The sequence below is a fragment of the Mustela nivalis genome (genome assembly GCF_964662115.1).
Source record: "Mustela nivalis genome assembly, chromosome: 8".
Lineage (NCBI taxonomy): Eukaryota > Metazoa > Chordata > Mammalia > Carnivora > Mustelidae > Mustela > Mustela nivalis.
The window spans coordinates 117,268,817-117,292,459 of NC_139027.1; the positions used below are offsets into that span (position 1 = coordinate 117,268,817).

The following is a 23,643-nucleotide window of genomic DNA, read 5'->3' on the forward strand; positions in this document are numbered from 1 at the left end:
CCAGCAAACACACAGTGGGTCAATTCCTTCAGACCTTGGCTAAACCTGGCTACCTCACGGAAGGTACACAGACACACACACAGACCCCAGACTAAGTGAGGCATCTCTGTTATTCGTGCTTCTGAGCATAACGCCACGGATCAACGACAGCACGAATAAATTTGAAACTTTACATTGATCTCTGACAGTTTGATGGTCTCTCCCTCACCAGACTCTTTAAGTTCTGTGAGGTCAGGGACCCAATCTGTCTCCTTCAACTGTTGCTTCCCCAGCGCCTAGGGCACCGCATACGGTAGGCGTTTGGTAAGAACCTAAGGATATAAGCAACGAATGAATGAATGAGTGACATTCCGACACAGGGCAGTGTAAATACCGACTCCTCTTCCCACGAAGAAAAGCAAAGCTCAGAATCGTGAGCCATTCGGTGAACGCTAACGTGAGCGCACAGAGGCGCCGACCTCCCACAACCCTGCTGTTTACGCAAGCGAGTACTTCAAAGTGGGAACCTGCTCAAAGTCACCTAGCCGGTAAGCGGCCGGCCCCCACTCATTAATCCCATTTCCCAGATGCGGAAAGCTGGGGGGAGAGAGGCCCGTCAGGCCGGGAGCACGGGAAGGGAAGGGTCGGGGAGCCACCACCGCCCTCCAGACGGCTGCATCCGGAGGCCTCGGGGCCGCCGGGCTTCCGGTCCCCCAGCCCGCCGACCGGGCTGCGGGGACGTGCGCGCCGTGTGGGGCGCGCACGCAGGGCGGGGCGTGCGGGGGCGCGCGCGTGCGCAGGCGAGGCGCCGAGGGCCGAGGCAGAGTCGGGGAAGCGCCGCCAGGTCCGCTGTGGGTCCACGCCGCCCGCCGTGCAGCCCGCCCGCCCGCGCGCCCAGCGTCCCCTGCCGCCGCCGCCGCCGCCTCCGTCTCCGCAGCCGCCGCCATGGGAGTGCAGGTGGAGACCATCTCACCCGGAGACGGTGAGTAGGCGCGCTCGGCGGGCCCGGAGTGCCCCTGCCGCCGCGCGCATCCGCTCACCGCTCCCGTCTGTCTGTCTGTCTGTCTGTCCTGTCTGTCTCCTCAGGGCGCACCTTCCCGAAGCGCGGCCAGACCTGCGTGGTGCACTACACGGGTGAGTCGGCGGGCTCGCGGGGTGGGAGGTCTCGGCTCGGGGCAGCTGGCCACGGCGGCCTTGGGGGCAAAGGCCCGGGGCGTGGTGGCGGCGGCGGGGCCCGCGTGGCCCAAGGCGGAGGCCTGGGCGGTGGCAGCGCCCCAGAGGGGGCGACCTCTGGCCAGCCGAACCCGGGACGGCCTGAGCCGGCGCTTTCGCGCTTCCGGAGCAGTCCTGTGCCCACTGCACAGACGGGGAAACTGAGGTTTTGGGGAGGTGAAGTTGCTGGCGCAAGGTCACATGCTCCAGAACGGGCAGCGCCCTGGCAAGGGACCATGAGAAAGGATTTGTACCATTTCTGTGTCCCGGGTGACACCCTGCCTCCCCTTCCGGCTCTCCCTTGGATGGAGATAAGAAGGGCGAAGTAATTTCCACTCTTTGGAGCTGCTTCTTTCGAAGTCGAGATTCGTACCTCCGCCGCGGCTGGAGAAACGCCCGGGTTCCTAAGGCTCAACTGCTTTGGCTCAACCTGGCTTTGGAGGAGCTAGATCCGCCCCGTGTCCTTCCTCTTCTGACTTTTGAGCCACTTAGAAATCCAAGCCTCAGTGGCGGTGAGGGCCCAGGCTGACGGAACTTGTAATTTAGCCTCCCCTGCCCACAACTAGGCTTTCTCCCACCCATTTTAAAGACAAAGAAACTGAGGCTCTGTTAGAATAACAAACAGTAATGTAAGCCAAAGGAGCCTGTAGACCTTCAGCCAGAATTAGACTTTGCCGGAATTCAGACTTCAGAGTGGATGCCTTGAGACCCATCTTTTACTCCATGCCCTTACAAGGTCCTCCTGGGTTGTATTGGGGGGGGGGGGCGGTGGAGGCCCAGCAGGCGGAGACTCCGTGGCTGTGGGCTGGAGGTTGGGGGGGGTGATTGGTGTAGCCACAGTTGTTGATCTGAATAACCTTCCCTCCCCCTCCTCCTTCCCCTTTCTCCCCTTTCCCACCCTTTCCTCTGTTCCTCCTCCCCCTTCCTCTGTTTCTTCTCCTTCCCTCCCTTTTCCTCTTTCTCCTCCTCCTCCTCCTGGGTTAGTAGGCTGTGAGCAGTTAGGACCAAGCTGCTGAAGGATAAGCTTCTACCCTTCTCTCCAGTTTATGAGGGAGCCCTCTGTTAAGGGAAATGACTTTCATAGGGAAGGAAAGGAATGGCACCTCACATCTCCCTTCCCATGCCCTTTTACTTATTTGGCTGTATTATTTCTCTGGCTCTTCTCCAGGGGCAGAAATGGGGGCAGGGGGTAGAGGGAGTTAAGGACTAGAACCTTTTAAAAGGCTACCCAAGGAGGAAGTATTGAAACCCATCTTCTTAGGGAACTTTCTCATGCCTGTGATATGAAACTGGAAAGTGCTTTTGACATTTTAAATGGCTTGCTTTGTAGGCCATGGTCAGCACCTGAGCCTAGGAGCTCTAATGGAGGAAATCTTGTCAGTTTGGTTGCTTTTGATCAGTGGATGAAAAGAGTAAGCGTTGCCTTTTACAGTGCTGGGGTGAGTGAGCAGTTATTTTAGTTCCCACAGCCACTTGGGGCAGACACTGGGACATGGGTGAGGAGGTGACTTCTCCCACCCCCATTTGATAAGTAGCCACATGAGGATAATTGGTTATATCTTTTTCACTCCCGAGTCTGTGCCCCTCATCCTTGGCTTGCCCATCTTCTGGTGCTGAAGGCAGGATTGGATCCATAGCCTGAACCATGTTTCACTGTGCTTTTTGGTGAAACGTCCCCACACAGCATGTCTGGAGCCTTTGCTAAGAGAACAGATGGTCGTGGGACCCAGAACACCATCAGGGCTCCCAGTGCCTCTTCAAGTCTGTGTTTTCCTTGAGGGTGGCACCCACCCACACGCTCTCAGAACAGCAGCAGGACCCTGGCATGCATTGGGACAAAAGCTTTCTTTTTCATTTCATTTTTGATAAGCTCTACAAAGGCGCCTCAGTGAGAAGCCAGCTCTGCCTCTTGCTCACAGAATAGGCTGTTCTTGGGCAGGCGGCTTTGTTCCTGCGGGTCTTTGCCACCAGCCTCCCAGGAAGAACCTGTTTGAGACCTGTGGGGGTGTGAGAGGAATGGGTAGGCGCTTTGAGATTTCATCTGTAGCAGCAAAGGCTTTCAAGCCTGTGGGAACAGAATTAATCTTGAGGCAATATGATGGGGGTGGGGGAGCACCAGAAGGACTTGAGGGTCTTCAACGGCGGGAAGCCCACTGGGCCTCAAGAACAAGAAGACATTCTCGTAACGCTCCTAGTTTTCATCCCTGTTTTTCTCTGTCTGGCTGCGTCAGTATTCCCTTGTCAGACTTCTTTCTCTCTGCCTTTTCCCAAGTGGTGGATGTTGGAAGTCCCCTGCGTGCCCTTCCACCCCCATGCCCGGTTTCTCACATTGCTTGGCTGTGTGGCTCCAGTGATTACAATTCCTAGGAGGGAGAATCTGACTGACCCAGGCTTGGGTCAAACACTGTTGATCCGGCCTGCTCTGGCCTGCTGTCCACTGCTGCTGATTCCCGGGGCAGGTCCAAAGAAACAGCAGTAGAAGGAAGGTAGCCAAAGTCCCCTGTCAGCCGCCGGAGGTGGGCATAGCACAGGCTGACTTTCACCACGTGGACCTTTTGAGTGCTGCTGGTGGCTGCCGGTCATAGCCTTGAGGCCACTCTCAAGGCTCCCTCTGGTGCCTTCTGTGGCCTCTAGCAGAGCACAGCACGCAAATGGCCTCAGAGAAAGGCCTGCCTCACCTCTCTGCGGTGCGAGAAGGGAAAGCGAAAACTTTTTTGCTGTCCCCAGCCAAGGACCTCCTAGTAGCACGACAGGCACTGAGGTGGGAGGAAGGAGGTGGAGGGATAGCCTGCCAAGTATGTGCCTTGAGGATCAAGTGGATTCCCACAGCTCCTTCCTGGCCTCCGGTAGCTCCGTCATTGTTCTTGTCAAGCTTGTCCCGACACACAGCTAGGCTTATGTCCCTTTTGCTCCTGTCAGCAGGCCACATGCCTGCCATTGTCAGAGCAACCTCAAGTGGATTGAAGGAATTCTTTTTTTATCCTCTTAAAAGATAGTTGACATTTCGCCCTTGGGATTGGGTTTAAGTTGTCAGTAGCCTGGCTTCTAAATGAGAAAAAACCAGGCGTCCCTCAGCCTCACCTCCTCAGTGGGTCCCCTTGGAGGGCAGCTGAGGGGGCCATTCTTCTGCAGCCCCGTCTGCAACTCCTTGCGTTTCTTTCACCTCTCTGTCCACTCCCCTCTCGGCTTTATTCCGCGCACCCCGCTGCTGCGCATTTCTTGGCTGATCCGGTGTTGGGAGGAGGCCCAGCAGAGGCTCCTCAGGCGGGTCTGGTCCCACCCCCACGCCACGGTGTCTTCAGTCAGACTCGCTGTCCTGTTCCTTTTCCTTCCCACAGCAGGTGTTTATGGAGCAGCAGCAGCAAGCCAGGCACCGGGGCCATGGCCAGCGAACTACAGAGGCAAAGGCTAGATCTGGCAGGGTTTTCCTGGGGTGACAAGGCTGCTGGCTCGCAGGTGTGTCAGGTGGCAAGAAGCCCTGGGGAGAGGTGAAAGCAGAGTGCAGGCTTGCAGAGGGAGTGCTGCTTTTGTGAGGGTGGTTGGCAAAGGCCTCTGACAAAGTGGCATTTTAAGTGGCACACACTAGCAGTGTGCTGCCCAGGGAAGGAGTCTTCCAGACAGAGGGCCTGAGGCTGGGGCATGCTTGCTGTGCTTGGGGAACAGCAAGGAGACCAGGGTGGCTGGACTGGACGGTGGGAGAGGAAAGCGGTGGGAGAAGGAGGTGATGGTGGGGCCTTGCAGGTTGTTAGAAGAGCATCGGCTTTCTCTCTGAATGAGGCGGCAGCCATTAGAGGGTCATGAGCTGACTTGGGTTTTCACAGGCCCACTTCTTTCTGGCTGCTGTGTGATCATGGAACTTTTGAGGGCAGGGTGAGAAACAGGGTTCTGGTTGTATCCTGGGTGTGTTGTGTGCCAGCCTGGCCAGGAGGGAAAAGGTGGTGGACAGTGAACCCCAAAGGGGATGTGAGGTTCTTTGCTGGGTTTCAGATCTTGCCTCTACCATGTAACAGATCAGGAGAGCTTGGGCAAATTATTGCGCTTGTCTCAGCTTCCGTGTGCCATCCGCTGGGGGCGAGTACGTTCACGGGGCTGCTTGTGCCTCGGGCATGGGGTGATGTGTCCCCGCTGGTCCTTCGGCCAGCCAGCATCACCTGGGATGCCTAGAGTGGGAGAAAGGCATCAGCACTCAGCTCCTTGAGTGGCCCAGGCTGACGCAGGACAGCGTTGGGGCCAAGCCCCAGCCTCCATTCCTTCACACGTAGGGAAATAGGCACTGATAAGAGACACAGATCTGAGTGAAGGTTCATGTTCAAACAGGCCTGCACGTTACCTACAGAATAGAACATACTGGCTAAGAAAGTTGCAGCCCATATGCTAATTGTACCTACCGAGGGAGGTGGTTAGCATTCGTTTCCCTTTCCTTGTTTCTTGGTGGGCACGAGAGAGCCTGGCTGTGTAAGTCGAGGTGCCAGTCCTTTTTTTTTTTTAGTTGAAGCATCGCTGACATGCATTTCATTGGTTTCAGGTGTACAGCACAGCAGTTGAGCAGTTCTGTGCTTTACACTGGGTCTCCCGCTGGCATCGCTGCCGTCCGACGGTGTCCATTCTTTTCTCCTCAAGTTTCCTGAACAAAATGGGGTTTTAACATTTTGGAAATAGACTTTGCTGTGGAAGCATTCTTTGCTCTCCTTTGGGATTGTGATTACCAGCATACGTAGTCACGCAGGTGTCCTGTTCTCTCCTTGCACAGGTGAGAGCAGAAGGTTCACTTGAGCGAACTGAAGGCCCCATAGCATGCTTGTGTGTATGTGTGACTCTTACTTGTGAAGTTTTCAGACGTAGAGAAAAATCAAAATCAATACCCCTGTACCCACTGCCTGGATTCTATGATGTATGGCGTTTCGTCCTGTTTTGCATTTCTGTCTTCTCACAGTGGGGACACACGTGTGCGTACAGTCTCTGGGTTGTTCATAAGTCAGTCCAGCTGCAGATGGCCGGCCGTGTACCTCTGAACACTCGAGCTTGCTCTGAGAAGGAGAATATCCTCCTTACCCTCCTACTGGTCCATCTAAGAAAACTTGAAATGATTTAATAGTAGCTAAAGCCAAATTCATCTTGAAACCACCCCAGATGTCATTAAAGTGTTCTATTTTTTTGTAGCCAGAATTCTTTCAAGGTTTACTCATTGCACTTGGATATTGTGTCTGGTATCAGCCTAGAAGAGTTCTCACACTGGTTTTCTTTCTTAATGACCCTGGGTGTTCAAAGAGAGCAGGCTTGTTACCATCTGAATGCCCACTGTCTGTTTCCTGATCTGCCCCCTGGTTTGTCCCCTGGTTTGCTCCTGGTGTTGTGGGACTCCCTCCTGTTTCTGGGGATGGCTTCCATGCTTCACACAGGATGCCTGGCACACCGTGGTGAACACCCCTGTTTGGATCTTTTCTGTAAAGGCGCCTTTTCCCCTTTGCAGGAAGCCGGCCATTTCTGGGGTTCTTGGGCCTCCTCCCTGGGCCTGGTCCTCATCCACTTCCCACCTCTGGCATTGACATCATTGAGGATTCTTGCCGGAAGACACCGTTTCATCAGCATTTACAGACCGACAGTTTTAAAATTCCTTTATGCCTTCTACATTTATCAGCTGCTGTTCTATAAAATAGGGTAAAAGCTTAATTCTTTTCCTTCAGTTATCAAATACTAAAGTGAGAAATCTGTTGTCATCTTCCCCAGTGGTGACAAATGGCTCTCCCCACCCCCATCAACTTTTTTGTTTTTTGTTGTTAGTATGGTGGAGACTCATAAATTCTCTCAGGGCTTAAAATAACTGATATTCCTTATTCTTTCTGATAATCACATTGTCCCAGATTTGGCCACTAGGAGCCCCTTTGGACTGCCTCCAGTACCTTTTTGATAGGCTCCCTTATTCTTTAATCAGTTCCTTGGTTTCCCTACTGTGGTCCTGGTCTTAGTCGTCTCTCCAGAGAGCTCTGGTTCCTTTCAGTGGGTCTCATGGACTTTTTTTTTTTCTTCATTAACAGCTTTATTGGATATAATTTATATACCATACAATTTACCCATTCATCCAGATGCTTTTTAACTTGAATGTTTTTGGTGGTTAAAGACTGATTTTTGTGGGATGCCTGGCAGTAGAGGATACGACTCTTCACATTGGTGTAGTTAGTGGTTAAGCCCCATGTTGGGTGTGGAGACCCACTTAAAAACAAACTGATTTTATGAAGTGCTGTTGGGTTCATTGTAGCTGTAAACTAGGGATCACCTGTCTGCCTTGGGATTTTCTCCAAAAATAGTATTGTCACCTGCTGTTCCCCTGGAAAAGGCCAGGGGTATTTTGGATAACTTAGGCGTAAACTATCCAGTTCTCCCTTTGGTGCTCATGGTGATGTTTGTGTTTTTTTTCTTTTTTCCTCTCCTGTTCTTTTACCTACTGAAGAACTCAGCTGAGTCCTTGTATTCCTTCCCCAGCTCCCCTTAACTTTGTCTGGGTAAATTCTAGCAGTGCAAAGCTGACAAGGAGGAGGAAGAGGAAGGGGTGGGGGATAATCCACTCCTGGGTGCTGCCGGCTCTGCTCTCACGACCTTTACTCTTCCCCTCCTAGGAGGAAGCTCTCTAGCCCTGTGCAGAGCAGCTCCCACAGGGCCACCACTCCCTGCCACAGGCAGGCTCTTCTCTCTCACAGCCTCCAGGGTGCCCCTCATTGAGTGTCCCCTGACTGACCCTTGACTAAAGTGATTCTTCAGACATGCTCACAGCACACGCCTCTGATTGTCCAGTAGAGTGCCTGTTCCTTTCCTTTGTGGCCTTCCTTGCAGTCAGGCTGTGGATGACTGGTTGTCTCCACTCTCCCCAGCAGATTGCAGGCCTCGGGAGACCAGACCCATACTGGTGGTGGTCTCCAGGACCTCTGCCCCTGCATCAGTGCCTGGCATGGAGTTACTCAGGACTCTAGCAGAACAAAGCCCACATTCATGTTATATTTGGTATAATATTTCTGTTTCGTTTTCTTTTTTTTTATTTTATTTTATTTTATTTATTTATTTGACAGAGAGAAATCACAAGTAGATGGAGAGGCAGGCAGAGAGAGAGAGAGAGAGAGAGGGAAGCAGGCTCCCTGCTGAGCAGAGAGCCCGATGCGGGACTTGATCCCAGGACCCTGAGATCATGACCTGAGCCGAAGGCAGCGGCTTAACCCACTGAGCCACCCAGGCGCCCTCTGTTTCGTTTTAAGTTAGAATAAGAATGAGAATATTTATGTTTTGGACTTTGCCCCCATCACTGTGGATTTATAAAATTACGACTACTTCCTCTCACACCTACTACACGCAGGCCAGCATACCAAGCCCTTCCTTCAGTCATTCAACAGATGTGTTAGGAACTGGGGAAAGCCTTGGCCTTGCCTTTGAGGTGCTTACCTTAAGGGAGTGCCTTTCCCTGTGCCTGCTTTTACAAGACAGGTGCCTTGAGTAGCCCACACCTGAGGTAGAAGTGCCACATGGTCTTGGACAGTGTATGCCTCAGGCTGGGGAGGAAAGAGCTGGCTACGTGTGTGCAAAGGCCTGGAGGGGGAAAGGGTACCTTTGGTTTTTCTGCAAGTTCTTATTGAGCATCTTGTGCAAGGCACTGTTCTGAGCACCAAGAGTATGGGAACAAAGAAGACCTAACACAGTCCCTGTCCTCACAGATCTTACACTGTAGTTGGAAAAACAGATAACAGATATATTAATAAGCAAAAATATATTGTACATTAGCTGGTAAGTGCAAAGGAGGGGGCAGGAGAAGTCTGAGATTTAGATGGACCTCAATGAGAAACTACTTGAGATAAGACATGAAGGAGCTAAGGGAGTAATCCATGTGGCTCTCCCGTAAGAGCATTTTAGGCAGAGGGACCAATAGGGACAAAGGCCCTGTGGTGGGAGTAACTCTACCGGTGTCTACAGAGAACAGAAGGAAACCATGTTCTTGGAGTGGAAAGTGTGAGAGTAATCAGAGATGAAGTCAGCGGCATGCCAGTGTGGGGTGGCAGCCTCTCCAGGGCTTCTAGGCCATTTTTAGGACTTTGGATTCTATTCTGAGTAAGATGGGGAGTCATAGGAGGGTCTGGAGCAGAGGGGAGGAATAGGGTCTGACTTGGATTTTAGAAAAATGTCCTTCTAGCTGCTGTGCCAAGTTTAAACTGTAAGAGAAAGAGGGCAGAAGCAGGACCACCAGGGAGGGGATTACTGTAATCATCTGGAGCCAAGCCCCAGAACTCACGCTTTTACCCATTATACCCGATGGCTTCCCGCCTCTGCATTTTCTGGAAAACAGGAAAAAAGAAAAGCTAAAGATCATGCATCTACCATTACCAAATAGCCACTATTAAGTATTGTTTTCCTCTGTGTGTCTTCTCCCTGCCCCCCCCCCCAGCCCCATGACATATAATGTGGCTGTCCTTTTATTTGTGTTGTGATAAAGTGGGAAATGGCAAGGTGTGCCCACAAGGTCACACATTCTGGTTTGTGTTCTGGGATCCCATGCGTTCTTACCCTCATGGGACATCCTTTGAAAATATACTTTTGGCACAGAATCGAAAAAGATTTAGCAAAAGGTTAGGAGCATTTCCAGATAAGAGGTGGGCTATGTTCTTGCACTCGGTTTGTGTGATGGGGAGGAAGAAGCTGGCTCCCTCTTTGGGTAGGCACATGACCTCTGATCGTACCACGTGCGTGGGGTTCTCAGAACTCCCAATTCAGGAAGGTTGCCCAGGGAATGCAACCACAGAGGCCTGGAAATGGAGCATAGACCTAAGCTTTGGATATGTATGTCTTAGCTCCCGCAGGGTGGAAAATCTCTTTTTCAGGTCATCATGATGGGGACAAATGGATAGCTGATCATAAAAGTGACATGGCTTCTCTAAACATTTTATTTTATTTTATTTGAAATCCAAACATGAATCACTTGCTAAAGGCCATGCCTTTCTTGTAGGATGGCTCTTCTCATAGAGTTTGCTATCAGAGTTCTTGGAAAAATCTGATTTTATATTCTTTTAAAGTCAAGACGGTAAGGACTATTAAGAGGTTATTATCAGTGCCAAACCATTCTGGATTTATTTATTTATTTTTTAAAGATTTATTTATTTATTTTTAGAGACAGCGGGGGGTGGGGTGGGGGGGAGAGAAATCCTCAAGTAGATACCCTGCTGAGCGAGAAGCCCAGCGTAGGGCTCAGTCCCAGGACGCTAAGACCATGACCTGAGCTGAAATCAAGTCAGATGCTCAACTAGCTGAGCCACCCGGGTGTCCCAAAAAAGATTTCTTTCTTTAAACATACATTAGTCTCATTGACACACATTTATTCATTAGCAGTATTTTTTGTGACTTGCCTTTGTTGAGCCTTTCCAAAGGGCCAGCTAGGACCATTCTTTTCTCTGTTTACACTCCTACTTCATCCCTTTCCATACTATTTCTGTTTCTGTACTCAATAAGTATAACTGACATAAATGAGTCTGAGAGTAAACATAGCTGACCGGCCCTAAGGATAAAATGCACACGGGCAAGAAGAATCAGGTGGTACTAGAGACAGGACTGAAGGCTCATTTGCTGGGCTGGAGCTGTGCATGCTGTGGTTTGTAGGAGTCTTTAGCGAGGCAGTTGGGTGAAAGGTTGAGGGAGCTTCTGTATATAATAAGGAGGAAGGGAAACAGCCCGGCCTGGGTCACTCTGCCCATTTGCACCTGGGTCAGCACATGTATTTGGGAGTGTTCCAAGTGGCTTCAAGTGTAAACCTTCAGAAAGATCAGGGACTTTCACTTTGGTTCCCCCTCCTCCATTCAACCATTGTACTTTTGTACTTAAGAAAATACCTGTTGAGTGGAAAGCAGAAGTCCTTTCTTCGCCTTGCAGCTGTAAATAGCAAAAGCTTTGGCAAGTTTAGAGTGTGGGATGTTCTGTTTTGTTGTTGTCATTGTTGGATTTAGGTTTGGGCTTTTTGTCTTTAAGACTCTCAGTAGCTTGAACCCTGTAAAATGCTGCTTACGAAAACCACCTGCAGAGATTCCATCAGCAACTGAAAACCACAGCGTGAGTCAGAAACTGGAGGTGCCACAGGTGCAGGTGTGAAGCCAGGTGTGAAGCTCTCACGACAGGTCCTTCTGCGGTCGCCCTCCCTAGAGAGGGAACAGGACTCTCTGCCTTCCATGATGCACTGAGTACCAGGAGCATAGGCCATGGGTGCTTTGCTCAGCAGCCCCTGGCCAGGTCTGCCTTTCCTGGTTCCTTCTGAGCGAGCAGGAAGGAGTAGGCTGCTGTAGGGGAGTTGAACTTAAGAGTCTTCTCTACATCTTTTTTTTTGCTCCCTCTCCGAGGATTGGAGTCTGGTTCTTCCCCAGAAGAACAACTGAATTATTGGGGAGGCAACTCATAGGAAGGGGACATCCATGGTCTCGCCACCAGAGGCTGCTTCACAGTCCCTCACACAACCATAGCTTATGGTCCTTGTGCTTTTAGCTAGAGGCCCCTCAAGTTTTCACATTTTTTTTCCTCACTGATTAGTCATTTAAAGGTGCTGAAAGTGAAAACTGTCACCCTGGGATTACCCCTCCGATTCTTCCTACCACACGGAAGAGGTCTAAATATGGAAACCTCATGCTGTCCTGCTGGTTCTTACAAGTCGTGCAGGCAAAGCCTGTCTCGAAGTGGGCACGAGTGCTGCTAGCACGGCGGGGGCTGGGGTTGAGGTGACTGCTGCAGGGACACAGGACTCTGAGGCCCGCTCTCTGGCCTCAAGCTGTGTTCAGTCAGGAGAGACAAAAAAGCCATTTTCAAAATGGAGAATACAGAGCCGTCCCAGGCAGTCTGTGGGTTGTGAGGCCTAGGTTTGCGTGTAGTCAGAAATGAAATCCATCAGTGCCACCGACAGAGGGCCACGCTGGTGATGGGTTTTGCTAAGAGCGGCCTCCGGAGCTCGGAGTGTCAGCTGTCGTGTCTGAACTGTAACCTCAGTTGCCTTCTCTCATCAGAGCGTGCTTTCTCGAGGAAATGATGGCACTAGCTTGGCAGGTGGTTTTGCTGTTCAAGGGCTCCAGGTCTTGGCACAGATGTCTGGAGTTGAAGTGGGAGCTGCGGCTGAGACTTGACGGGCCACCTGCTTCGCTTGCTCCCTCGCTTTACAGAGGAAGCACCTCACCGCCCACTACCGGGTTGACTGCAGGAGGTAAACACGTGTAGGATTTTAGTGAATCCCACTTTTATTACTTTTTTCTCTTTAAAAAAAAAAAAAAACCAAAAACTCAGTTTTGTAGAGGCATAATTGACATCCAGTGGCCTGCTTACATTAAATGGTTCAATTTCCTAAGTTTTGATATGTGTCTTTGCCATTCTTTGAAACCTCCTCTTTCCATCCTCTGCCACCCCTGGCCAGCTCTTCTCAGCAGAGTTTGTGTTTTCTAAAAGCTTGTATACGTGGAATTGTACAGTGTATAGACCTGTGTCTGGCTGCTTCTGCTCAGCATAATTATTTTGAGATTCTTAGGTCATTCCGTGTTAGCAGTAGTTCATTCTTTCTCACTGCTCAATAGTTTCCTGTTGTGTGGATGTACTTGTTTATACGTTCACCAGTTGGCACTTGTTTGGGTTGGTCCCGTTTTGCTATTCCGAGTGAGTTTGCTGTGAACGTCTCTATGTAAGTCTTTGTATGGTTGTCATTTCTCCTGGGTCTTTATCCAGGATAAATGGACCGGTCAGGTCATACGGAAGGTATTTGTTTAACTTAGGTCCCCAACCTGTTTCCCAGAGCGGCCGTTCCATTTTATAGTCCCATCAGCAGCGTGTCGGAACTCCAGTTCCTTCACATCCTCACAGAGCGTCACGTGCTCGGTCTTTTCAGTTGTACTCATTCTAGTAAGTAGTGGTCGGATCGCCTAGTGGTTTCATACACGTTTTTGTCATGACTAGTCATGTCGAGCATCTTCTCATCATGTGCTTACTTGCCACTTGGCTATTTTTTTCAGTGAAGTATCTGTTCACATCTCTTGCCCTTTTTTTTTTTTTTTTAAAGATTTTATGTATTTATTTGACAGACAGATCACAAGTAGGCAGAGAGGCAGGCAGAGAGAGAGGGAAGCAGGCTCCCTGCTGAGCAGAGAGCCCGATGCGGGACTCGATCCCAGGACCCCGGGATCATGACCTGAGCCGAAGGCAGAGGCTTAACCCACTGAGCCACCCAGGCGCCCTCTCTTGCCCTTTTTAAATTGAGCTATTTGTTTCCTTGTTGTTGAGTTTTGCGAGCTCTTCCTATATTCTGGACACAAATTCTTTATCAGATAGGTGCTTTTGCAAAGATTTTCTCCCAGTCTATGGCCTGAGTTTTCATTCTCTTAAAAGTATCTTTCAAAGTGCTGAAGTTGTTAGCTTTGATGAAGTTCAGTTGATCCTTTTATGGATAGTGCTTTCTGGCCTTATATCGGAGAAATCTTTGCCTGACCCACAGTCACAGACATTATTTCCCTATGTTTTCTTCTAGAATTTTTATAGGTTTATGTTTATGTTTAGGTCTGTTATCTGTTTTGGATTGGTATTTGATTATGATGTGAAGTGCAGGTCCAAGGTTTTACTTTTGGCCTGTGGGTATCCAGTTGTAGCAGCCTAATGTAGTTGTCATGTCTGCAAGTTTGGTCGGACTCTTTGTGTCCTTCCCTCTCTGTCAGTTTCAGGGTGGTTTCAGTTGATTGATTAGTCTCCTCAATTTGGGTCGTGTTTTCCCTCCTGTTTGCATGCTTGGTAATTTTGGGTGCTTGACATTGCAAATTTTACCTTTTGGGGTGCTGGACATTTTTATTCCTATAAATCTTCTTGAGCTTTGTAGTTGGAAGCACATAAGTTATTTGGAAACAGTTTGATCCTTGTGGGTCTTTTATGATTTGTTAGGTGGGTCTGGAGCAGTGTTCAGTTTGGTGCTGATTATTCCCCACTGCTCAGATGAGATCTTCTGGGTGTCCTACCCAGCGCCTCATAAACCAGGATTTTCTCCAGTCTGCCTCGTTGGAACAGTCACTGATCCCAGCTCTGTGTAAGTGCTGGGTACTGTTCTAATTTTGGATAGTTCTTTTCCTGGCCTTAAGTAGTTTCCTCAGACACATGTGCTGATTAGTATTCTGTTAAATACTCAAGAGGGACCTTCTGCACATCTCCGGGGATTTCACTCTACACCTCTGTCCTTCCTGGTTTGTGTCCTTTGGACTCCAGATGCCTTGAGCTCCGTCCAGGTCCCTCTCCCTGGAAACGCCCAAGGGTGTAAGCTGGGCGGTCCTCAGGCTGGCCTTGTTAGTTTCCCCTCAGGGATCGCTCTCCTTTACTGCTGTGCCCAATGTCTCAGAAACCATGTTTTAGCTGTGGTGGGTGTTGCTTCTCTGTCTCGCAGGCCCCACTATGCACTGACTCTGACCTTGGGCAGGTTAACTAAACCTTGGAGTTGGTTTCCTTATTTTTGTTTTAAGCAGGCTTGGGTGCGTGGCTGGAAAGGCTTTCTGCCTGGTCAGAGAAAGGATTCTCAGACTCCGGACTGCTCATGGCCTACTTTCACCCTTAATGCAGGGTTCCAGAAGGTCAGGTTCAGTGTATGCAGTAGAGCTCGTAGGGGACGGACTACTGTGAGAGTTGTGGAGGGCGGATACTTGTTTTTCTCCCAGCTGCTCATTTATAGAAGACTACTCGAGTGCTGCCGTTTGTCATTTCTTTCATCAGGCCATGATTGTATGCTGGTAAAGAGATGAGCTCCATATACACGCCAGCTTGCTAATTGTGGGGCACCAGTTCCTGGCTCCGCACTGACTTGGCAGGGGTGGATCCCCGCCCTCCTGTCTACCTCTCAGGCCTCGGCCCCCAGCTCCAGACTTCGGGCGGCGTCAGCACCCACTCTGCTCAGGACATCTGCCTGCCTTCCTGCTCTGTTAGGACAGCAGTTCCCGTCCCCGCCACTGCCCATTTCCTATTTTGTCAAAGTTCAGCTCTTCTGGCGGCTCTGATAAAGCTCTCAGTTGATCTATGCTTCCCCATCCCACTTGCAAGTTTGACGTTGTTTTTCACGCTAGGGTTTATGTTAGGATTTCCCTCCTCCTCTAAAAACATCCGAACACAACAGAATTCTGTGTTTTGCTGGGTCTTCCAAGTGATACTTAGAACCATTGTGGGCTTCCACCCTCTGCCTCCGGGAAAATCTGCTTTGTGTTAGTTGTATGTGGACACCTGGCTTACCCCTTCCAGTGTGGGATGGGGGTTTGACAGTTCAGGACCTCAGTGACGGCTGTGACTGGTTGACTCTGGCTTCCAGAGAAGCCACCACGGCAGTCCTTTCTCAGCGAGGAGTGGCAGGAATCTGTTCCTCTCGTGGCACTCACCGTCTGGCATCTCCATCTCTGGAAGTCCCCCTCCCGGTAGAGGCTGCCCCTGTGCTTTGTCTGGCTCCTGGGGTACTGGAGAAGTTGGACGAACATGGCTTTTGGATTTATAGTCTGGCTTCACTACTCAGCAGGTTGCTTCACTTCCCTCTGCCTCACTTCCTTCTGTGAATTGGGGACGGTGCTGCGGGAGGACTGAGTAGGTTCATGTATGGAAAGTCCCTGACTCCGAGCGGCAGCCCGGCCCAAGTTCTGCTGGAGTTGTTGGGAGTTCCCCGTGGAGAGGCTTTCAGTGTCTTTTCTGTTGTCCCTTCCCTGATTCTGACACCAGCTGGTGTCCGGACGTCCAAACCGTTCAGTTCAGTTCTGACACCACCCACGTTTCTGTAAAAGGGGATGGGGGAACTGAGGAAGGCCTGTTGCTTCTGGGCCGCGTGTGACTGCCAGCCGCTGCATGTGCCTAAAGGGCCCACAGTTGTTCTTAGCCTGGGAGCGTGCTGGAAATCGATGTCGGGAGCATGCGCGCTTGCCCATTCTCACACCTGGTGGTCAGCCTACTGCCTGGAGTCGGGCAGAACGTTCACAACCCCGGGGTAGAGGGACTATCCCAGCTCTGTGGAGGGCCACTGAGGACACAGGAAATCCTCCCTGGACGCCACACTTCCTCCTCAGGCCTCCGGCAGCCCCTCAAGGCCCTTCAGCGCCAGCATCCGGGATGGGCGCTCCGCTGCCGGCTTCTGACTCGCCTCATGTCATCACTCCTTGTTGCTCATGTTACAACTGCCCTTTTTCACAGGGATGCTTGAAGATGGAAAGAAATTTGATTCCTCCCGGGACAGAAACAAGCCCTTTAAGTTTATGCTAGGCAAGCAGGAGGTGATCCGAGGCTGGGAAGAAGGGGTTGCCCAGGTATGCTCTCGTTCGTTTTGTTTTCTTTCCTGGTGTCTGCCTTTTAAATGATGCTTGTGGGTAGGACGTTCATTCAGTTCAGAAACAAACAAAAATAAAAGGTGCGAGTGGAAAATTTCACTTCCATCTCACCCCATCTTGCCAGTCCCCTCACCCCCAGCAACTCATGGTTTGTTTTTTTTTTGTTGTTGTTTTTTTGGTAGAGTTTCCTTAAGCATTCTAAGAAAGCATACTTTTCCCCTTTTTTGCTGTAGTCTCACACAGTGTTCGACACTTTGCTTTTCCATTTAATCTTTCACACTTTATATATCTGGACGTAAGAGGAGGACGCTCTCCTCCCACATGCCCTGAGGCGGGCGTGTTTTGTTTGTTTCATCGGGACAGTACCCTGTTGACGGTCAGTTCCAGTATTTTGCTATCATGAACAGTGCTGCAGTGATGAGTCTCATGTGGACTGAATTTTACATTTGTGTCCCATGTTGCCACAGGCGGGTTCTCAGAAGGAGGGGTAGTGGGTCACTGGCTATGTGAACTGTGTTTTGACATTCTGTCCAGTCGCTGTCCCTCGGGATGACCCCGAGCTGCCCCCAGTGGGCGGGCTGTGAGGGTGTTTGTCTCCTCCCAGCCCCGCCAGCAGCGTCTTGTTCAACTTTTGGATTCAGGACAGGACAATGAGGGGAAACTGTTACCTTGATGTGGTCTTAATTTGCGTTTGTCTAATTGCTGGCCATGCTGTGTCACACCCCTTCTGAGAGCTCATGCTCTTGGAGAGAGGCATTTTGTTTGCCTTGTGTCTGTTTCCTCAGCCTTCTCTCCCCATGTGTGTAACCAGGTTTTGTTCTGCCAACACAGCAGAATTCCCAGTGGACAACAGGGGACCCGGGGTGCCAAATTCCAGTTGGGTTCCAGCCTTCCGTCAAGCCCAGGAGGCTTTCTCCCAGCACTGATCAGGTTCCGGCGTCCTGAGACACGGGGCTTTAGAGTGAGCCCTGTGTGAGGGGCCATCAGTCTGTTTCCCTCCCACCGAAGAGAACTGAGGGGTAACCGAAGTAGAGGGAAAGAGGTCTTTCTCGTTTCCAGAATACACATTGCTCTGCTTCCTCTAGAAACCATCACTGATTTATCTCCCAGTGACCTGCTCAACTTGCAGAAACTTTAAGCCATCCCGCTCCCAAGTGTCTAGATTTCTGTTCTTCAGGGTAGAGGGTTGGCAGTACAAGAACGAGAGGATCTTTGTGGTTCACTTCCCTTTGGAAACCTCTGTCCCCGCCGCCTGCGTCTGGCTGGCTCTGGGTCTGTAGCCCATCCCCCACGACCGTGCCAACCATTGTCCACACCACAGCCATCTTCTGTGGCACTTCCGACACTGGAACAATAACTGTGTTGTGTTCCAAGAGATCTGGCGGCCAGTGAGATAGTGTTATCAGCCTATTTTACATCCCAGGCTTGGCGAAGCCTGACCGAGTGTTGGGGAGATGCCTAGTCTACCCCTGGACCCAGTGTGCTTGGGGGTCAGTCCCAGGCCTGTCACTTGGGAGAAGTCTGGGTGGTCTGAGACCTGCACAGAGCACCTTTGAAACTCCACAGGATATTTCTTTGAGTGAGTTAAAAGCACAGGAAGAAGAGGGTTTGTCTTGTGCCCCTTTTCCCTTTCTTTTGATATTGTTGTTGTTTTGCTCTTACGTGTTTACAGGTGTGCAGTCCTGCCATAGGTGCTGTTTGGGCAGCTTGCTTGTTTCCCGTCTGTGTCTTTGCCATCTTTCCGTGTTAGTGCACTCAAGGCTGCGGTGTTCTTTCTAGTGGCTGACCCATGGTGCATATGGGCCTGTGAAACCGCTCCCCTTGAAATGGGCATTTGGGTGGTTAGTGGAAGATTCTGGAAGTGGAATTGCTGGGTAAAAGGACACGACTGTTTTGAATTTCATTAGATTAAACCATATGCTTTTAACTGCCTACCACCCTGGTCCAGTGTGTCCCGGTTTCTGAAAGGAGATGTGGGGAGCACAGGTTCTAAGTCATATCAAGTTCTGAGCACAGCCTGTGGCTCCGTCTTAGCCGCTGTCTCTGGGGCCAGGTCATAGAGCCAGGAGCACACCAGGAGGCTGAGCAGAGTGTGCTGGAAGGACAGACACACAGCAGAGTGCCTGCTCACCATTCAGAAAATACATATGGAAACTTATTTATATATTCGATTAGGAAATGAAAAAGCACAAATGTATTTTTTTAAAGGTTTTATTTATTCAAGAGCATTAGTGGGGAAGAGAGGGAGAAGCAGACTCCCCGCTGAGCAGGGAGCCCCATATGGGGCTTGATCCCAGGACCCTGAGATCATGACCTGAGCTGAAGCTGATGCCCAACTGACGGAGCCACCCAGGATCCCCAGTACAAATGTGTTTTTAAAAGTCAAAAATTTCCCTCCATCCTGGCCACTGTACTCTGTTCTCCCCATGGAAAAATGCTGGAATTGTGTCCTTCCAAAGGTGTTTTCTGTTTATATAGGCAAGGTGCAAATATATAAATGTTTCCCTCTTTTTCATACAAATGGTAGTCTACTATACCCGATATAGTAGACATGATATATATAGTAGACATATAGACATGATTGTAAAATCTGTCTTTTTAAAGTTTTTCTGTATGAGCATAAGTATAAAATATGAAAAGTACAGAAGAGTAGACTACCCCAAATACTGCTTTCTGTGTATATGTTTTCTTTTAAAGCGGAGTTTTGGTCAAAGCGCTCCTTTTTTAAGAGCATGGATGCCACTTAACACGGCTCTGAGTGACAGACTGCTGAAGGCCTGCGTGGTGGCACTGACACAGTACCGGCTGCCTGGGGTCAGGTCAGGGAGGCCTATGCAGGAAGGTGCGTGTCACCGGACTTGGGCCCTGCAGAGCCAGATGCAGGGATTGTGCAGCCTAATGGCCAGCCTCCATGTTCTGCACTGGGAGGTGCCCAGCCCCCAGACCAGCCACACAGTCACTGGCATGTCTGAGTCCTGGGACGCTGCCTAAGGGACACCCCAATAAGCAGCCCTGCTTCTTACAGAGACAGTTGGGGAGTGTGTCCGCTTGAGTCTTTCTTTTTATTTTCACAGATGAGTGTGGGTCAGAGAGCGAAACTGACCATCTCCCCAGACTACGCGTACGGTGCTACTGGGCACCCAGGCATCATCCCGCCAAATGCCACTCTTGTCTTTGACGTGGAGCTTCTGAAACTGGAATGACAGGAATGGCCTCCTCCATGAGCTCCCCATTCTTGGGTAAGGCAGTGAATGTGAAGGGTCTTTTCCTACCTTTGTACCTCCCATGTCACACGCAGTGCTTGGTGGGTAGCAGAACCAAAAATGCCATGGGTTTTCTTTCCCCCTACATTCTTGCTCAGTTGGGTAGCCTTTCAGTTTGAGTTATTAGTGTACACCTTGAATGTAAAAGTTGGTCACACTGTGGAAAGGGATGGCGGATGCTCTCCAAAAAACTCATTGGGATGGGGCAGCTGATGGTAGCCATTTCAATGAAGGATGTTTTATATTTAACTTAGAAACTAAAACTGAGTTGGGAACTGGAAACATAGCCAAATTTATAATGGCAACATTTTAGTTCTTTAGAAGGAAGGCTGCTGAGGACTGCCTGCTGTGACGTAGTGCACGCAGCCCCTCACCATGTAGAGAGAGGCCACTGCCTGAGGGGGTGTGAGAGAGGCACTGTCACCTGGCGGGCTGCCCTGGGGCCGCGCCCAGGACACTGGAGCACATAGGCCCACTTACTGTCTGTGGCTGGAAGAGTGAGGCGGGCTGGGGTGCTTGTGAAGTATAGAGGTGCCCTCAGTCCTAAAGAAGAGATCTGAGGGGTTGCTCAGGCTTCCTGTGTAATAGGTGAGGGACCTGAGGTCACTTGAGGTCACTTCCAGGCAGTGGCAGACTAGGACTGAGAAGCCAAACTCAGTGGCTTAATGGCTCATAACTTTTCGTGTGGGTATCAGAATCATAAAACACATGAATGCTGGCCCCAGACTTCTAGGTTTGCCCCCCTCCTGGCCCTGGAACCAGAGGACCACAACCAGGGGCTGGGTGAGAATGCTTTTGTTTGAAAGCTGGGACAAGTGGCTGCCGGCCTATCTCTTATAGTCTAACCTTGTTCTGCTATGGACGTCTTTAAATACAAGGGCTTTTAAATTCTTAGCTGTTTTTTCTCTCTTTGATTTGAACCGTATATACCTGGGTCAGGTTTGACGACCCTGGCTTCTCTGCTTGTCATTCTCACCAAGAGGGACCTCTTGACATTTTACAGAGCCTCTGTCTGCCCAAAGGTCTACACCTAGTCCAAACCCACTTTCCTGTTCTTTGAGAACTGAATCCTCTGGACATAAAACTGTTTGAAGGGAGCCTTGGAATTACGCTGATTTAGGTACAGGCATTCTGTAAATCTGATAGGATGAAGGGAGGGGAAGGCAGGGAGAGAGGGCTACAAGTCACCCTGGCCAGAGCCTCCCCCACATCGCCAAAGAACATCTCAGCTTCTTGCACAGGTCTTAAGAGAAAGCCCAAGGCCAGACCTAGAAAGTCGTAGGTTTGAATAAATGAATAAAGAGCACAGACGCTTTCTAAATCTCTTCAACCTGAGGGATGTACCAACTTAGTGCCACGCACACAGAAGTCACGCAGGAAGACTCAGTTCAAAGACTGCCGATGGCTGGGCCACACCTGGGACCAGTTAACCGCAACCACTAGGAGTGGGAGCCCAGCAGGACATGCTTTTAAAGCCCCAAGTGATTCCTGTGTGCAGCCACATTGGGAGACCCAGTGGTAATGGGGAACTGGACCGTCACTGCTCTCCTCAGCAAGGTAGACGGCACCTTAGCTTAAACAAGGAGACTGCTCTGGGAAGCCAGTTCAAGCCCAGCAGGCTCTCCCCAGCTGGAGCGGAGGTGGCTTGTTCCGGGTGAGACCTTGCAGCTCCCCGGACTTGGAATGGCTGATGTCCCATGCCTGTCCTCAGCATGCATACAGAGCGCCGTGTTGCTGGAACTGAAGGATTTTCTGTTCCCAACAGATGTGCCGCAGAGGGATGTGGCGCCCTCAGACGTGCGTGCATACGTGAACCCGGACGGAGCTTTTCCTGATGTTCCACTACACTCTTTGTCTAAACATCGACCCCGACTGAATGTGTTCTGTCACCCGGCTTTGCTCTTTCCCTTTTTCCTCGTATGTGTGTTGACCTAAACTATATGCCATAAACCTCAAGTTACTCATTTTATTTCGTTTTGTTTTGGGGTGAAGGTTCAGTTTCAATCTTTTGGATCTAGGTTTCCACTTAAGTATTAGTCAAGTATTAACAGCACAAGTAATGAGTTAACTTTAGAATAGGAATTGGTGTCGGGGTGGGGGGGGGAATGCAAGAATCTTTATTTTATTTTATTTTTTTTTGGATGAAATTGTTATCTATTATATATTAAACATTCTTGCTGCTGCGCTGCAAAGCCATAGCAGATTTGAGGCGCTGTCGAGGGCCGAATTACTCTCCCAGTTGAGAGATGTCCTTGGGTTGTATTAAAAGCCCGACCTAAAACTGAAGTGGTGGCCGGGGGGAGAGCTTTTGCCTCCACTGCCCTGCCCCAACCTCCCCTTAAACCCTCTGCCTTTTGAAAGCAAATCGTTCTCACTGCGATGTTGGACACTACAGGTATCTGTCCCCAGGCCAGCAGGGACCTCCGAAGCCTTCTCCGTGGCCTGGCTTTTATTTTATTTTATTTTTTTCTCTCCCCATCCTGTGGTTTTTCTAAAGGATATTCAGGACTTTTGTAATCTCATAGCTGTCCAAGCTTCACTTCCCAAATTTTAAGAACTTTAATCGAAAGTTTAAATTGAAGGTGCTGTTTGTAGACACTTAACACCCAATGAAAGCCCAGCCGTCATGACAAACCCTTGAGTGTTGTCTTGAGAAAATGATGCTGGTCATCACAGCTTCAGCATCTTCCGGTTTTTGATGTTCGGCTCCCCCTGCTGATAATCAGAGTTTTCTGGCTTCCTCTCCTCCCCCTCTCACCCCTTTGCTGTCCTGTGTAGTGATTTGGTGAGAGAAATTATTGCTGCCTACCCCCCCACCCCCACCTCCCCGCACTACGTATGAGTTTCAAGTTTTATTATTGCAATAAAAGTGCTTTATGCTGGCTTTTCTCAGCCCTGTGTGATCGTGATTACTTTCAGGTGCCCTCCGGGCCATTTGGTATAGGGGGGTGGGGTAGGGGCTTTGTCAGTGGGGATGTCGTGGTCGTGTCGGAGATTGGGGCTAGGCAAAAGAACTGTAGCAGGAATGTCCTTCCCTGTTGGCCCTTCTGGAGTGTCAGGGTGAGAGGGGGTAGGTTTGCATCTTCTCTGGTGGAGGAACTATCAGGCCCACCCCCTACCGCCCATCATCAGATGTTTTTTAAATGTGTGTTCTGGGTAGAGCGTTTTGCTGAGTTCTCTGGAGTTAGCAAGAAGTGGGAGATGCAACCGGCTTTCAAGAAACAAGCCACTACCCGGTTGGAGATGTGCTGCAGCAAACTGATAGAGGGTTACGCAGGGAAGGTGGGGGTTTTGAATTGGTGTTCCTTGGTGCCATTGGTGTAGAAGTTCTTTGTCATGTGGGCAGGCTAGTTAGTTCTGGTAGCTTCTCTGGCCCCCACCCTGTGTGTGCTGGTAATACTCCCCTCCTCCCTTGTGATGGAGACGGTCAGTAGTACTCCTGCACCTGTCAAAACACGACCCATCCCTTTATTCATTTAAGTCACTGAAGTGATATTGCGGAGTCATCACTCCTTTTTTCCAAAATTCCCTTATAAAAATGGTCAAACAACACAAGATTTTTATAGTGATCACTTGTGTACTCCCCACCTAGCTTCTACCATAAATACGTTACTGTACCTGCTTATCACCTATTTACCCCCTAACCTTAACCCTAATCCTTCTATAACACATTTCAGGATGGCAGACATCACAGTTCCCTCTAAATATCTGTTAGAATTTAGTATTTGTTTATACTCTTGCACCCTACACTATCAGAATAGAGACCATGACCACTAGCTCAGAGAATTCCTTTATGCCCTTTCTCAGTCCCCACTAGCTCCCCAGAGTCAGCAGCCGTTCTGTTTTCCTACTCTGGTATTGCCTGTTACTTC

At 50.1% G+C, this 23,643-nt stretch overlaps 1 protein-coding gene across 2 annotated transcripts; it reads left to right on the forward strand.

Moving 5' to 3' along the window:
- Positions 1–551: 551 nt before the first annotated feature.
- On the forward strand, positions 552–22,663 carry FKBP1A (FKBP prolyl isomerase 1A). 2 transcript variants are annotated; one of them, XM_082744604.1, is made up of 5 exons: positions 748–961; positions 1,066–1,113; positions 16,375–16,487; positions 19,583–19,747; positions 21,537–22,663. In XM_082744604.1, exons 1-4 carry the CDS (start codon positions 925–927, stop codon positions 19,709–19,711), a joined length of 327 nt encoding a protein of 108 aa, XP_082600730.1. In that variant the 5' UTR covers positions 748–924; the 3' UTR covers positions 19,712–19,747; positions 21,537–22,663. The 2 variants fall into 2 exon arrangements, 1 of the variants encoding a protein (XP_082600730.1); XR_014315314.1 differs by lacking the exon at positions 16,375–16,487 and having other exon boundaries at positions 552–961.
- The last annotated feature ends 980 nt before the right edge of the window (positions 22,664–23,643 follow it).

Coding starts and splice junctions, on each gene's coding strand:
- FKBP1A (XM_082744604.1), top strand. CDS start 925: ATGGGAGTGCAGGTGGAGACCATCTCACCCGGAGACG. Junction 962..1,065: donor GACCATCTCACCCGGAGACG/GTGAGTAGGCGC, acceptor CTGTCTCCTCAG/GGCGCACCTTCCCGAAGCGC. Junction 16,488..19,582: donor GGGAAGAAGGGGTTGCCCAG/GTATGCTCTCGT, acceptor TTATTTTCACAG/ATGAGTGTGGGTCAGAGAGC.